The 17303-nt window shown below is 39.6% G+C and overlaps 1 protein-coding gene across 1 annotated transcript in view; it reads right to left on the reverse strand.

Moving 5' to 3' along the window:
* Positions 1–17303, reverse strand: part of VEGFC (vascular endothelial growth factor C) — a 110402-nt gene that overhangs the window by 30075 nt on the left and 63024 nt on the right. The window contains exons 2-3 of the mRNA XM_042934219.1: positions 6314–6527; positions 4687–4877 (exon numbers count right to left, since the gene is read on the reverse strand). Of these exons, the coding sequence (XP_042790153.1) occupies positions 4687–4877; positions 6314–6527 (405 nt within the window). The remainder of the gene's footprint in view (positions 1–4686; positions 4878–6313; positions 6528–17303) is intronic.

The raw sequence follows: 17303 nt of genomic DNA on the forward strand, positions 1-17303 counted from the left end.
TCTGTGAGTTCGAGCCCCGCGTCAGGCTCTGGGCTGATGGCTCGGAGCCTGGAGCCTGTTTCTGATTCTGTGTCTCCCTCTCTCTCTGCCCCTCCCCCGTTCATGCTCTGTCTCTCTCTGTCCCAAAAATAAATAAAAAACGTTGAAAAAAAAATTTAAAAAAAAAAACAAAAAAAAAAACAAACAGACATTTAAAAATACTGTTCTAAAATTGACAGCATATACTTTTGTTAGGCAATAGGATCCATTTATTTAAAAGTTACACAAGTGAGTTGGGGCACCTGTGTACCTCAGTTGGTTGAGCCTCTGTCTCTTGATTTCAGCTCAGGTCATGATCTCTCAGTTTGTGGGACTGAACCTTATGTTAGGCTCGGCACTAAAAGCATAGAGCCTCCTTGGGATTCTCTCTCTCTCTCTCTCTCTCTCTCTCTCTCTCTCTCTCCCTGCCCCTTCCCCACTCTTGAGAGCACATGCTCTCTCTCTCTCTCTCTCTCAAAAATAAATAAAATTACACAGGTGAGTTAATCAACTATTTTTTTTTAATGTTTATTTTTGAAGGAGGGAGAGACAAGAACGTGAGTGGGGGGGGGGGCAGAGAGAGAGGGAGACACAGACTCTGAAGCAGGCTTCAGTCTTTGAACTGTCAGCCCCATGTAGAGCTCGAACTCACAAACTGCCAGATCATGATCTGAGCTGAAGTCGGACACTTAACCGACTGAGCCACCCAGGCGCCCCGACTATTTTATTATTATTAACCTTCAAGTTTTAAAATCTGGTTCAATAGATAAGGAGTAGGGTAAGGAAGCCATATCCTTGGAACTCTGGGGTAAATACTGTGGGTATGTCCATATTTTCATTTTTTCTGGTGAGAGGGTCCAGTTTTTATGTGGTTCCAAAAGGGGTGGTATGCTAATTCTGTGGTAGATACTCAGGTAACCCATGAACAACACAGACCTGCTTTTGGCTTTAAGGAGGAGACAGACATTAATCAAATAATAATGGCTATATTGTTACAAATGGATTTCTAAGCTGCAGTTAAGTGCAATGAAAGAAAAGTATGGGAAACTATAAAGAATTTAAAAGAAACAGGATCCGATCAAGGAGGTCAGATAAATCTCCCCCAGGGACTTGTTGAGTCATGTGATGGAGACTGGAAGAACTGGTACCCCAGCAAGGAGGAGACCAGAAGGCCAGGGTATGAGCAAAGATCCTGGGCCAGAGGGGGCACGGTGGAAGGAACTCAAGGAAGCCTAGAGCATTTAGAAGCACAAAAAGTAAGGACAAGGGACACTTCTGGCAGACCATGTTGTAGAGCCAAGCAGACATTCAAGGCTGTGATAAAGAGTTTGGTTGTATTCTAAGAGCAGTGGGAAATCACCGAAGGGTCTTTATGCTGGAAACACCCTTAGACTTGTGTTTTAAAAAATATCGCGTTTGGGGGCAGTTGAGAGAATCAAGGGGAAATGGAAGCAGGAGAACAGAGAGGCTGGTTTTTCATTAGCTGGAAAAAGCATGAAAAGTATGTTGGACTAGAGTGATGGTGGTAGACATGGGGATTCAAGATACTTACGGGATAAAATTAACATCGGACTGGTGACAGGCTGGATGTGTGACAAGAGAAGGGAGAGGTCAAGGACGACCCCTGTGCTCCTGACTAGAGATGAAGACATGCGTCCAGAGGGAAAACCACAAGACCAGGGTGTTGTTTGGGCTGAGCGTGGTACTAGGGAACTAAGAGCTTATCTGAGGAACTATTACATAGAACATCTGAGCATCTGTATCTAAAAAAGATATATTTTGAAATATGTAATTTAAATATGAAAATATTTAATAAATAATATACCATAAAGTCTGAGACTTTTTTTTTTTTTTTTACAGAAACTTCATTTAAGTTTATTTATTTTCAGTGGCGGGGGGAATGCATGTGAGCAGGGGAAGGGCAGAGAGAGGCAGAGGGCAGAGAGAGAGAGAATCCCAAGCAGGCTCCGCACTGTCAGCCCAGAGACCGACGCAGGGCTTGGTCCCACGAAATGGGAAACCATGACCTGAGGCGAGATCAAGAGTCAGACGGTTACCCGACTGAGCCACCCAGGTGCCCCAGAGAAAATTCATTTCAAACTATTTTTTTTTCTGTCAGCTTAACAAGGCATCATAGAAGAATTTGTGGAAGGAATTAATAATGAAAAACAGCATTATTGTCAACTGGCAACTGATTTTCACTGAGAAAATAAATTAACTCTAAAAAGACAGGAATTTCAAGAAATGAACCAACGAAACAACATCCCAATGCTAAAACAGTTATGACTCAACTTTTCACCTTTACAACACGAGCACTTTGATGATAAAGTTTCACCCAACAACCAAATCCAATAAGGCGCTTTTGAAATGACAAATAATGAGCTCTTAGTAGGTAACATTTTATTCCATGAAATCTTCAAAATCTATTTTTTGAGCCTCTTCCATGCCATCCCATTTTTAAACCAGATCTAGCCCTTCGGTCTTTGGAAAATGCAACTGGTTTATCTGGACTTTTTGAAGGTCAACCAAATTGCTATTTGCCTTAAGTCAAACCCCACAATAATAATATAATCTAGGGTAGATATCATATTGCTTAATAGAAATATTTACAAATATATTCTATTAAAGGCATTCCAAAAAGGTAATTTCCCAAATCACCCTCGTGTATTTTCTCTAACTGTGACAACACAGAAGGCCAAAAATCCTTTTATGGGCTTCAGCTAAAATATGAAAGCCAGCAACATTTTTAATTTTAACATCTCTTTAAAAATGAGTGTTATGTCTTAGAGACTATCCCACTGGAATAAGTAGTTCGATATTGTTGAAAAAAGATGTTTAGTGCCAACACCTCTAAAAGGATTTCTAAAATCCTGTTATACTTCAGGGTTATGATGAGCTTAAAGCCCTATTATCCAGTAAAACCTGTGAAATCAGTAGCATTTTATTCCGAACAGTATACGGTAAATGTACGGTTCTCAGCTACCAAATTTCTAATCACTGTTTGATGAAGGAGGGGGATGAGTGAAAAAGAGGTGCTGTGCTCAAACACACGATGATGTGTTGTTCCATTCAAATATCAGAATTTTATCAAGCACTGGAATGTTATGCTATGTTAGGCCCACAAACAAACATTCTACTGATTAAGTTTCTAAATGCGTGACTATATTTAGGAGTATGCTGCTTCATCAAGAATAAATGAAGTCCTTCTGGCTGTGCTTAATTATGATAACAGGGAGGACGCCAGGCCCCAATGCATCACCTTTTCATTTTTGTTTTTAGTCTTTAGAGTTTAGGCAGAGGTAAACTGAATAGAAAATACAGTTTGATAATTTTTGTTTCCTCCTGAAAGTCTTAGTATCTGAAACAGCTGGTTCCTTCAGCAGGTGTATGAGCAATAAAAAGAAATACGATTGTTTTTTTTTTTTTTTTTCAAAAAGGCAATTTAACTTTCATTTCCACTTAGTTCTATCAAAATAAGAGATTTTATTAGTGCGATCCAAACTTCTGAGCAGCAAGGTCTATACGAGAAGAAGCCTCTCTTACACGGGTTCCAAGTAGAGACATTATCTGACTAAAAGCGTGACCCTGTTATCATTCCACACTGTACAAATCACACCGAGCATCCCGTTTTTGAAGTTATTTTTCACTTTAAAAGTCAGAGTACAGTTCTTGGGGTGCCTGGGTGGCTCAGTCGGTTAAGAGCCCGACTCTTAGTTTCGGCTCAGGTCATGATATCACGGTGTGTGAGTTCGAGCCCCGCGTCGGGCTCCGCGCTCAACAGAGCAGAGCCTGCGGGGATTCTCTCTCTCTCCCTCTCTCTCTGCCCCTCCCCCACTCACTCTCTCTGTCTCCCTCTCAAAAATAAATAAATAAAACTGAAAAAAACAAGTCAAAGTACAGTTCTGGATGTAGCCAGGCTGCCTGTGTTATTCCACCTCCCAAAATGGATCAGAAAAGCCTTTTAGGCAAACACGGTTTTGTCGTTCGGGGAGTCTGCCTCGGCCCGGCCCAGGCCCCGGGCTTCTCCAGACATCTCTGTGCAGAGGCCAGTGGCTCACACCCCTTCAGACAACACCCCGTGGCCACCACCAGCGCCCAGACGTGCCCTCTGACGGCCAGCCGCCTCCTCCACGGCCGACCCGCGGTGCAGGTGAGCGCATCCGCTCCCAAGATCCCAGCACCCAACCTTAAGATACGTTTCTGGGCTGTTTGTTCGAAGCCTCCCGTCTCGTGTGATGGGACCTCACAGGTAACTCAGAATCCATGAGACCGAGCGGCAGACCACTTCCTTTGCTTCCTAGACGAACACAATTCAGCTCAGGGTGCTGGCTCGTCTCAGTATTACGCCTGTTGCACAGAACACCCACCCGCATTTCAGCATGTATCTTGAACGTGTAATTCGTGCTGTGTCTCTGTCATCGGAAGACTTACGCACCTGACAGTCGTTTTATTGCCAAAGGAAAGTAGCTGGGTCTCCCTCTCTCAGACACGCACTCGTACGTGTGTTTATTCTCGGATACCGCTACCACGAACAGGGTTCCTCAAGCATCAGTTACTTTCTCTGTGAGATTGTACCATCCAAACCGCGGGGCCCTGAGAAATGAACTTCATTCCCAGCGAGAACGTCGGCGGCTCTGGAGGGCAGAGCCCCGGCACCCACCCACCTACCGTCTTGCTGAGGTAGCTGGTGCTGGTGTTCATGCACTGCTGGCCCTCACTGTTGCAGCAGCCTCCACATCTGTAGGCGGACACACACGGGGGTTTAAAGAAGGTGTTTGTTGCCGCTCCGAACTCCTTCCCCACATCTATACACACCTCACGCGGCAGGCACTGAGTCTTCCTCCACTCGCTGTCAATACCTGCCGGGTCACAGGGAAGGCCGTGAGTCACAACGAAGCCAGCGAGGGCCAGAAGCCTCTGGCAGTCGCCAGCGGCTTTCCATTTCAGAGTTCCAGATTTAAGCGCGAGATGTAACGTTACAAAAATATAAAAGGAGTCGACGGGATCCTAAGCTGCCCCGTGACCTGGAATATGATACGATATTTCACGGGGCGCCTACGGATATTTTCCTTGACACACGGATCTCTCCAGCCGTGTAACAAGCTAAAATTAGGATTATGCTTTCTTGAAACGACACCGATTTTCTACAGCACTTGTGCTCGGTTTTCTTTGCTTAAGAAGATGAAAATTTAATCATTTGCAGGACCCGCGGAGAGGAAGTCACGTTCTTCGGCTATAGCACGGACTATTTTTGTGGTCTCCGAGCAAATATGAACGTGACTTAATTTTTCTTTTTAAACTGAGATATAAATGAGAAAATGGCTATGGGTTTGGACTGCGTTCAGAGATGGTTTTCAGGCAGGCTGCTTGGCAGCTTTGGGTAATGTCATGGCCGTGGCTGCTTGAAACGCAGGGGTATTTTCCATCAAGTGGGGCCTGGATCCTGAACTAAGTGCTTTCGGGAAAGTCTAATTTTTCTGTTCCTTTGATACTTTCTCTTGGAATTCTGTTTACAGTGGGTTAGTGGGTTGGCCATAGCACTGCTGACCTTTTAACTGCTGCATTATAGGTGACGTACTTCTTACATGTTTTAGCTTATTTTTCCCCTATTTGCCCTCAAGTAAAATTTTTAGAAAAAAAGCGTGGAAGCTATTGGTTACTCAACCGTGAAGCCATGCTGTGTGTGTTTGTTTTGGGAATAAATTGCAATCTCAAACCTTGAGAGCGATTCATATCTAACAACCGAAGGGACTTATTTTTTTAAAAGTAGCCCACCAATTTATACCATGCCACTTTACCCGGCATCGTAATTTTTTGTGACTCTTTCTGCTAGATCTTTTAGTAGCTTTCTCAGAGTCCAGCTATCAAGAAACAAGGCAAGAAGAAGTCATTGGAAAGATGATTTGGGGTGATTTAGAAATTCAGCATTTCTGAATCCAAATCAAAGAATTTCTGTGCAATTATTTTGTAAGACATAGAATGCTTAAATGCTTGCAGAGTGTGTAAAATATATCTTCACCTTTTGAAAATTTTGCATTGGGATATCACCTCAATTGAAAAAAAAAAGTGTTGATATGCATCCACATTTCTATTCTTTATATTTCGAGAAATCCTCTTAACCACTCACAGTGAAGTCATAAAACGCTATATTTTGAAAACCTTTATTTCTGTTGTCTGCTTTCAGCCCTAAAGGGCTTTAGTGGTACAAACACTGAAATTAAAAAGAAAGAAAACAGACTAGCAGCTTTCACTGGGCTGACTGAAGCTTATCAAATATTTTTCTTCCCATGCTTACTTTTCAAGATCTCCGCATTATAATGTGCTGCAGCAAATTTTACAGTGTCTTCTGTTCTTGCATTGATGTTGGGCTGTTCTTTATTATGTTGCCAGCCGCCTTTCCTTAACTGACACTTGTACATTTTCCAATATTCTGGGTAGAGTACGGTCATGAGTTCATCGACACTGGACACGGACCGCAGTCGCTCCTCCAGCTCTTTGCCGGCATATGCCTATCAAAGAAACACGCAAGATCGGTCATTTCTCAGATTAGGGGATTTGGAAATAATGCACACAAAAAACCTGTAGGTTTAGTGTTACGTATGCCAGATCCTTATTAAAAATCAGGGTGCCTGGGGCGCCTGGGTGGCTCAGTCGGTTAAGCGGCCGACTTCGGCTCAGGTCACGATCTCGCGGTCCGTGAGTTCGAGCCCCGCGTCGGGCTCTGTGCTGACAGCTCAGAGCCTGGAGCCCGTTTCAGATTCTGTGTCTCCCTCTCTCTCTGACCCTCCCCTGCTCATGCTCTGTCTCTCTCTGTCTCAAAAATAAACTTAAAAAAAATTAAAAAAAAAACAAACCTGGAGAAGACTTTGAGAGGGAATTATAGGGCAATCTCTCTCCTAAACTAAGTGTAAAAATCCTAAACAAAAGAGTAGAGACACGTGTTAATGGATATTAAGATTTAATACTGTGAAGATGTAAAGTGCCTCAAAATTAATCTACAGATTTAATACAGTGTAATTAACAAGTTAACCTAAAATTTAGATGGATGTGTCAATGGCCAAGAATAGTCAAGGCAGTCTTGAAGGTGACAAAGCTGAAAGTTTACACTATCAGCTATCATTACTTCTTATAAAGCTACAATAATTAAGACAGTGTAGTACTGATATAAAGATACAAAAACCCACTAATGGAACACAATGAATCCAGAATAAACCCCTTCATGGGCTGTTAACTGATTTATGATGAAGGTGATAATGCTGTATGGTGAGCAAAGAACAGACCTTTAAATAACTAGTTGTGGGTCAACTGAATACCCTTAGAGAAAAATACAAAGAAATCTTCACCCCAATCTTATAGAATACCAGGAAAAAAGCACCAATACCAGAGAGACTGGAAATCTAAATATGTAAAGTAGAACAATAAAGCTTTCCAAGAAAACTAATAAGAATATATAGTCTTTGGAGTAGAAAAAGATTTACTAAACAAGACACACCCAAAAAGCACAAAACCACAAAGGAAAACAATTGACATATTACATTAAAATCACAAACTTATGGGGGCACCTGGGTGGCTCAGTCAGTTAAGCGTCCAACTTCAGCTCAGGTCATGATCTCACTAATGGTGAGTTTGAGCCCCACGTCGGGCTCTGTGCTGACAGCTCAGAGCCTGGAGCCCACTTCGAGTTCTGTCTCTCCCTCTGTCTCTGTTACTGACCTGCCCCTGCTCACACACTCTCTCTCTCTCAAAAATCAATAAACATTAAAAAAAATTTAAAAAAATCAGGGCGCCTGGGTGGCTCAGTCAGTTAAGTGTCTGACTCTTGGTTTCAGCTCAGGTCACGATCTCATGGTTCGTGGGATCCAACCTCATGTTGGGCTCTGCGCTGACAGCACAGAGGCTGCTTTGGATTCTCTCTCTCCCCACTTCCCCTCCCCCCTCCTCACTCTCTCAAAATAAATTTAAAAAATTTAAAAAATATATTATCAATTATCCCTGAGTTTTAACTTTTCTTGGTAAAATTATATTCATATTTTAATTTGAATCAATACCACAATTAAAAATGAAATTAAGTACCACAACCAAATTTGGAAAATATATATTTGGGTCTTAAGACAAAAATTTTGTGAGACATAATTTTAAAAACAATTTCTAAAGTAGCCTGTTCGATATACAGTTTTACCTAATTGGCAAACTTTAAGTTGGAAAATTTATTCAAGCTCGTATTAGCCTTCAGCACATATAAACCGTAGTCCGCTGTAATCCTTTGCTTCACTTTTAATTACCAGCATCAATATAATATAATTAAGCAGGATGCTTGGAATTAGGAATCTAATTTTACAGAAGTTACTTTAGAATAAATAATCCCATGAAGAAAGGGATTTCAACAAAAGTATCACATTTAGGCATGTATTTTGGTAGAACCTCCAAGTATTCCCAAAAATGTTGACACTGAAGATTTATTTTGCTACGAAAAAGACATGAAACAATCCAGAGAAGGTGAATTCTGCTTATACGTGATTGTCTACATTAGTGTATCCAATTAAGTTGAACTTTCCAAGTTATATTCAGGTAGTTACTGGGGCATCTGAGTGGCTCAGCTGGTTAAGTGTCCTATTTGGGCTCAGGTCATAATCTCACAGTTTGTGGGTTTGAGCCCTGCACTGGGATCTGTGCTGGTGATGTGGAGCCTGCTTGGGATTCTCTCTCCGCCCCCCTCTCTCTCGCACACACAATCTCTCTCTCTCACAAAATAAATAAATAAACTGAAAACAATTATATTCAGGTATTTACCATAGCTATGAAAAACAACAGTTTTCTAAATCATACTTTGAAATTTGGGGAAAATGGGGCATTATTTAACTTTGTATACAAAGTGAACTACAACATCAGAAGTTTAGTTTATGCTTTCATAAATATGGAGGTCTAAATATGGAAGTAAACACTTCGGACATTGGTTCTTCAAGTGGGGCGTGCACAGGGGTCAGCCGGAGAGCTGTTCAATGCAGGAACTGCCCCGCCTGTCTCAGATGGAGGTCAACAGTCCACATTCTAGCAGGTTACAGGTTTCTCCTTTCTAATTTCTGATGTACAAAATTGAAATATTTGCTTTGAAAAATCAAAATACTATTTAATTGAAAATCTTTTCACCGGGGCACCTGGGTGGCTCAGTCGGTTGGGCGGCCGACTTCGGCTCAGGTCACGATCTCGCGGTGTGCGAGTTCGAGCCCCGCGTCGGGCTCTGTGCTGACAGCTCAGAGCCTGGAGCCTGTTTCAGATTCTGTGTCTCCCTCTCTCTCTGCCCCTCCCCCGTTCATGCTCTGTCTCTCTCTGTCTCAAAAATAAATAAACGTTAAAAAAAAAAATTAAAAAAAAAAAAAAAGAAAATCTTTTCACCATTACTTTGAATAATCAAAGTTATTCTGATGTAGGAGCTATTTGTACTGTGTTTTGAGAAACAGCATCTAACATGATTTCCTTTTATCATTATAGAGCCTCCTAAGCAGTAGATTATGAAATGTGTTCCTTTCTTTTAGATAATAAAATTGGCTATTAATTTCAGGATTTTCCCTTTCTTCATTAATTGTGTAATTGGGGCATATCACTTAATGTCTTTAGGTCTTTGTTTTAAAAATACCGATATTAATCCATTACCTTCTGGAATATGTAGGGTGATTGCTGACATGCCAGGCAGCTGTACCCAGAGTAATTCCATTGGCAACATGGCGGGTGGGGATGGACAGATCCCAGCTTAAGCGAAAGTGACCACATATCCTCACACAGTCTCTCAACTCTTAATGAAATATTTGTCTCAAGAAAATCTCACACATGACACGGCATTCAAGACTCAAAATGTGTCGTAATGGAAAAGGATTGCAACTGGAAGGAAAGTTTGCAGAAGTACATGGGCCAATGTAGGGTCATTGCTACCAGAAGTGAAATGCTATGGATGGGTTTCTGGCTGCCTCTGCTTGCTTGAATAGCCCTTGAACCAACAGAAGCAGCATGGGTCTGTGTGACTGGTGGGTCCCCGGGATTCTTTTCTCCATAATTCGGCCAGAAATAAAGTCAGGATGTGACCTCAGCTGATCACATGAATCTCACAGGCACAGGCATGAGTGTGCACTCTGCCAGGAAGGGCTGTGGGACCACACTCCAGTGTTACACGCCACAATGAAATGTGCACCCCAGGCCATTAAGATAAAAGGTAGTGGCAAGGAGGGACTTCCAATTAAGTTATTATTTTAAGTTTTAATTTGTACTTCAAATTAAGAAGGGAAAATAACAGGGATGCCTGGGTGGCTCATTCAGTTAAGCGTCTGATTCCTGATTTCAGCTCAGGTCATGATCTCCTGGTTTGGGAGTTCGAGCCCCGTGTCGGGCTCTGCACTGGCAGTGTGGAGCCTGCTTGGGATTGTCACTCTCCCCTCTCTCTCTCTGCCTCTCCCCTGCCTGCGCTTTCTTTCACTCTCAAAATAAATAAAAAGAAGGGAAAATAACAATACTTGTATCTATGACAGAAAACACTGTCACTCAGTAGACAAATAGGAGAAAAATATAAGCATAGCATTCCAAATAGAAAAAATGCAATATAAAAAAAATTGAGAAAAGAACCTAAAACCGAACCACAACAAAGGACTAGAAAATGAAAGTTATATTTAAGCTCTTAGGCTGAAAAAAGGCCTTTCTGAAGGTGAATATAAAAATAAAATGTAAACTATCTGTATGGTAGCAAATGCTGTAAACTAAATAAAAGACAGTAAAGTAGAAAAACTATTTGCAATACACAGGACAGATGGAGAAGGACTAGTATTCTTAAAATATCGCGTGAACATGTTAATGACAAAAAAGTAAACAGGTACTTCAGTAGAAAAATGGGCAAAGATGTAAAATGGAATATTCACTAAGAACATATTAATTTGTTTTTGGTGACGGTAAAAAGCAGGAAGCTATAGTTTTTTTCAATCCTGGTGGGGGTATAAATTTGTACAGCTATTTAAGGCAAATGTATTATTTCAAATTGAAAGGATTTAAAAAATAGCTTCATTTTATACAGCACATTCACTTTGGAATTAAAATTTCCGACCGACAGAAGTGAGAATATAATTATGCCAGATGTATGTACAACTTCATCATGGGGCTATCATTATGAATGTGAAAAATAATCTATACAGATAATAATAAAAGGATATATTAAATAACATATAGCACAAACAGAAATTAGCACAGAAATGTAATAAAATGACATTATAAAATGATACATAACTGAGACATGTAAAGAGGTTCATAAATACTTTATGAAGAAGTACAGTATACAGTTTATACACAGTACGCACATTGTTTATACCTGTAGTACAGTCTTGTTTATAAAACCAAATTTATGTAGAGATAGTATGCATACGTGTGTGTTTATAGACAAGAGTAAAAAATGCAGCAAAAATAGATCTATCTTTCCATCTATCTATACATATCCTCTCCAAATTACAGGATGTAAGGTATTATGTCCTTCTTCATATATTTACGTACTTTAAATTAAAAAAAAATGTACATATATAACTTTTACTAGCAGAATGAAAATTTAAAAGTAATCATCTTGGGGCGCCTGGGTGGCTCAGTCAGTTAAGCGTCCGACTTCAGCCCGAGTCATGATCTCGCGGTGAGTTCAAGCCCCGCATCGGGCTCTGTGCTGACAGCTCAGAGCCTGGAGCCTGCTTCTGATTCTGTGTCTCCCTCTCTTTCTGCCCCTCCCCTACTCATGTTCTGTCTCTCTCTGTCTCAGAAATAAATAAACATTAAAAAAAAAATTAAAAAAAAAGTAATCATCTTGGGGCATCTGGGTGGTTCAGTCGGTTAAGCGTCTGACTCTTGATTTTGGCTCAGGTCATGATCCCATGGTCATGAGATATGGTGCCCTGGGTCAGGCGCCATGGAGCCTGCTTAATATGGTCTCCCTCCCTCTCTCTGCCCTCCCCTGCTTGTACTCTCTTTCTTTAAAAAAAAAATAATAGGAGCCTCTGGGCAGCTCAGTCACTTAACCATCTGACTTTGACTCAGGTCATGATCTTGCTGTTGGTGGGTTTGAGCCCTGTGTTGGGCTCTGCTCTAACAGTTCACAGCCTACTTGGGATTCTTTCTCTCTCCCTTTCTCTCTGCTTCTCCCCCACTTGCGCTTTCTCTCTCTTTCAAAATAAATAAATAAACTTAATTTTTTAAAATAATAACAATAATAAAGAAAATAAAAATAATCATCTTTAAGTGTACTGGCAGGGCACAGTATCAGCAGTTAGTTCAGCCTTCATTGGCTTTACTCTTTTGTCTCCACAGAGCGTGCCTTTCAAATATTACCTAATGTATAGCAACCACTGCCAAAAGCAGAAGCTATGACAGACAAAATGGTATAAAAATAGCTTGATACTGAGCAATTAATTGACTTATTCCCATTAGACTTCAGTCATTGTATCTGTGTAAGAAAAAGAAGCTATCCAGATTTCCATCCTGGCTAAAGACCTTACTTAATGGAGTATCATTAGATTTCATTTGAGTCTCCCTTTGCTCTGTAAAATGGGAATGATGATACCTTCTTCACAGAATTTTTATGATGATCCAAACAGACATTTGATATAGAAGTATCAAATCTTACAGTTAAGGGTGGAATTACTTGTCATTATAACATCATTAGAGATGAAACAGTACAGAAACTGTTTTTTAGATAAATTGAAATTTTTACTCAGTTTTGGACTATAACTCTCAGTATTGTACCAGTTCTGGGACGATATTTCTTTTCCTCTGTCTTCTCCATTTTTGTTCTAAATAAGCAGCAACCTAGGAATTCAGCATCGTCAGCTAAGTGACAGGGCTATTGAGTGAATCTAGAGAAGACCCAAATATTAAGATTAGATAATACCAGCTCACCATGGTATCTTCATATTCTACTTTCAATGAATTAGAAGGGGGCCCAGTAACCTAGAATGAGTTCTGAACCTGGGACGCATTCAAATCTTTCAAGTAGAAGTCAAGTAAAAGTCAAGTTCTTTCTCAAAGCTAGCTTTCTTTCTTTCTTTCTTTCTTTCTTTCTTTCTTTCTTTCTTTCTTTCTTTCTTTCCTTCCTTCCTTCCTTTCCTTTCTTTCCTTCCTTCCTTCCTTCCTTCCTTCCTTCCTTCCTTCCTTTAAATGTTTCTTAATTTTTGAGAGAGGGAGAGAGTGAACAGGGGAGGAGCAGAGAGATAGGGAGACAGAATCTGAAGCAGGCTCCAGGCTCTGAGCTGTCAACACTGAGCCCAACGTGGGGCTCAAACTCACAAGCCGCGAGATCATGACCTGAGATGAAGTCAGATGCTTAACCAACTGAACCACCCAGGCGCCCCTCAAAGCTTTCTTTTTTTTGGGGGGGGGGAGGAGCCTGGGTGGCTCAGTTGGTCAAGCGTCCGACTCTTGATATGGGCTCAGGTCATGATCTCTTTGTTTATAGGATTGAGCCCCCGGCTCTGTGTTGGCATTGCGCAGCCTGCTTGGGATTCTCTCTCTCCCTCTCTCTCTGCCCCTACCCTGCTTGTACTCTCTCTCTCTCAAAATAAATAAATATTTTTTAAAAACTAAAAACTTTTTTTTTTTAAATTGCAATATAATTAACATACAATGTTATATTAGTTTCAGGAGTGCAACATAGTGATTCAACAGTTCTTTCCATTACTCATTGGTCACCACAGTAAGTGTAGTCACCATCTGTCACCAGATAATGTTATCACAGTATTACTGACTATATTCCCATGTGTTGTTTCAATCTCCATGACTTATTTATTTTATAACTGAAAGTTTGTATCGCTTAATCTTCTTTATCTGTTTCAACCATCCCCACACCCACCTCCCCTCTGGCAACTACCAGTTTGTTCTCTGTATTTAAGAGTGCTTGTTTTGTTTTTTAGGTCCCACATTTCCATATAAGTGAAATCATATGGTATTTGTCTTTCTCTGTCTGACTTACTGCACTCAGCATAATACCCTCTCGGTCCATCCATGTTATTGCAAATGGAAAGTTCTCATTCTTTTTTATGGCTAAGGAATACTCCGTTAAGTGTGTGTACCTCCACACATCACATCTTTATCCACTCATCTTTTGATGGACACTTGGGTTACTTCCTTATCTTGGCTATTGTAATATTTTTTAAAAATGTTTACTTATTTCTGAGAGAGACACAGAGACAGGGCATAAGAGGGGGTGGGGCAGAGAGAGAGGGAGATACAGAATCTGAAGCAGGCTCCAGGCTCTGAGCTATCAGCACAGAGTCCGACGCAGGACTCAAATCCACAAACTGTGAGATCATGACTTGGGCCAAAGTTGGACACTTAACCAGCTGAGACACCCAGGCGCCCCTCTTGGCTGTTGTAAATAATGCTGTAATAAACACAGGAGTACATGTATCTTTTGAAATTAGTGTTTTCATATTCTTGGGTAAAGTCCTAGAATTACTGGATTGTATGGCATTTCTCATTATTTGAGGAACCTCCATACTGTTTTCCACAGTGGTTGTACACATTTACATTCCCACCAACAGCTCACGAGGGTTCCTGTTTCTCCACATCCTCACCAACAGTTGTTATTTGTCTTTTTGATACTAGCAATCCTGACTGGTACGAGTAGTATGTCATTGTGGTTTTAATTTGCATTTCTTTGATGACTAGTGATGTCGAGCACCTTTTCATGTGTCTGTTGGCCATTTGTATGTCTTTAGAAAAATGTCTATTCAGGTCCTCTTTCCATTTTATTAATCAGATTGATTTTTTATGGTATTGAGTTGTATAAGGTGTTCATATATATTGGATATTAATCCCTTATCAAATATATCATTTGCAACTATCTTCTCCCACTCAGAAAGTTGCATTTTCATTTTGTTGATGATTTCTTTTGCTGTGCAAAATCTTTATTTTGGTGTAGTTCCAATAGTTCCCTTTTTGCTTTTGTTTCTCTTGCCTGAGGAGACGTATCCATAAATATGTGGCTATGGCTGACGTCCAAGAGATTACTGCCTAGGTTTTCTTTTTGGAGTTTGACGGTTTTAGGTCTTACGCTTAAATCTCTAATCCATTTTGAATTTGTTTTTGTATATGGCATAAGAAAGGGGTCCGATTTCATTCTTTTGCAGGTAGCTCTTCAGTTTTCCCAACACCACTTTTTGAAGAGACTTTTTCTCCATTGCATATTTTTGCCTACTTTGTCATAAATGAATTGACCATATAACTGTGGGTTTATTTCTGGATTCTCTATTCTGTTCCATTGGTCTATGGGTCTATTTTTGTGCCAGTACTGCACTGTTTTGATTAGGTTACTATAGCTCTGTGGTACATCTTGAAGCCTGGGATTGTGATACCTCCAGGTTTGTTATTTCTCAAGATTGCTTTAGCTATTTGAATTCTTTTGTGGTTCCATACAAATTTTAGGACAAATTTATTTGTCATAGTTCTGTGAAAAATGCTATTGGTGTTTTGATAGAAATTGAACTGAACATGTAGATTTCTGGGTAGTATAGACATTTTAACAATATTAATTCTTCCAACCAATGAATATGGAATGTCTTTCCATTTGTTTGTGTCATCTTCAATTTCTTTCATTGATATTGTAGTTGTCAGAATATAGATAGGTCTCTCTCCTCCTTGGTTACATTCATACCTAGGTATCTTATTCTTTTTGGTGCCATTTTAAATGGGATTATTTTCTTAATTTCTCTTTCTGCTATTTTGTTACTAGTGTATAGAAATGAAACACATTTTTGTATATTAATTTTGTATTCTGTGACTTTTCTGAATTCATTTATCAGTTTTAATAGTTTTTTGGTGGAGTCTTCAGGGTTTTCTATATATAATATGTCATCTGCAAATTGTGATTATTTCTTCCTTACCAATGTGGATAGCTTTGTTTCTTTTTCTTATCTGATTGTGTTGGCTAGGATTTCCATTACTATGTAGAATAAAAATATTGAGAGTGGGCATTCTTGTCTTGTTTTTGATTTTAGAGGAAATGCTCTCAGTTTTTCACCACTGAGTATGATGTTAGCTGTGGGTTTTATATATACAGCCTTTATTATGTTGAGGTATGTTCCCTCTAAACCAATTTTGTTGAGAATTTTTATCATGAATTGAATGCTGTATTTTGTCATAGGCTTTTCCTACATCTATTGAGATGATCATAAAGTTTTAACCTTTCCTCTTGTTAATGTGACATATCACATTGATTGACTTATGAATACTGAACCACCCTTGTATCCCTGGAATAAATCATACCTGACCATGGTGAATTATCCTTTTAATGTGTTGTTGAATTTTGTTTGCTATTTTGTTGGGAATTTTGCATCAGAGATATTGGCCTGTAGTTCTGTTGTTTGTTTGTTTGTTTGTTTTTGGAGTGTCTTTATAATCAGGGTAATACTGACCTTGTAGAATACATTTGGAAGTTTTCCTTCCCCTTATATTTTTTGGAATAGTTTGAGAAGAACAAATGTTAACTCTTCTCCAAAATTTGGAAGCATTAATCTGTGAAGCCATCTGGTCCTGGACTTTCATTTATTGGGAGCTTTTTGATTACCAATTTAATTTCATTACTAGCAATCTGTATCAAAGTTTCTACTTCTTATTCATTTCTAGAAAATGCATATTTCTAGGAATGTATCCATTTCTTCCTGGTTGTCCAGTTTATTGATAAATAATTTTTCATAATATTCTCTTGTAATTCTTTGTATTTCCGTGGAGTTTGTTCTTATTTCTCCTTCTTCAATTCTGATTTTATTTATTTGAGTCCTCTCTCTTTTTCTCTTGATGAATCTGGCTAAATATTTTCAATTTTGCTTATCTTTTCAAAGAATCAGTTCTTAGTTTCACTGATTATTATTGTTTTGTCTTTTCTTCTTTTGCTTCTCCTTTAATCTTTAAAACTTCACTCCTACTAGCATTGAGCTTTGTTCCTCTTGTTCTGGCTCCTTCAGGTGTAAGGTTAGGTTGTTTATTTGAGAATTTTCTTGTTTCTCAAGGTAGGCCTGCATTGCTATATGTAAATGCTTTCTTGAGTGTTTATGTTCACCAGTGTTCTCCAGCATTTTGAAGTCATTTGCTTGAATGGTTGACATATTCCTTTTATTTTCCAAAGCAATGTGGTATGTCTTAAAATAGAAAGTGTTTTAAAAACGGATATTCAACTGTAATAAAAAGCTTCAAGTAATCTAAAGATAAATCTGGTTTTGTATTCTGTTCTGGAGGGCTCAATTAGGAGGTTCTAGTGATGACTCTTATCTAACGTTCAG

Source organism: Panthera leo, chromosome B1 (genome assembly GCF_018350215.1).
Source record: "Panthera leo isolate Ple1 chromosome B1, P.leo_Ple1_pat1.1, whole genome shotgun sequence".
Classification (NCBI taxonomy): domain Eukaryota; kingdom Metazoa; phylum Chordata; class Mammalia; order Carnivora; family Felidae; genus Panthera; species Panthera leo.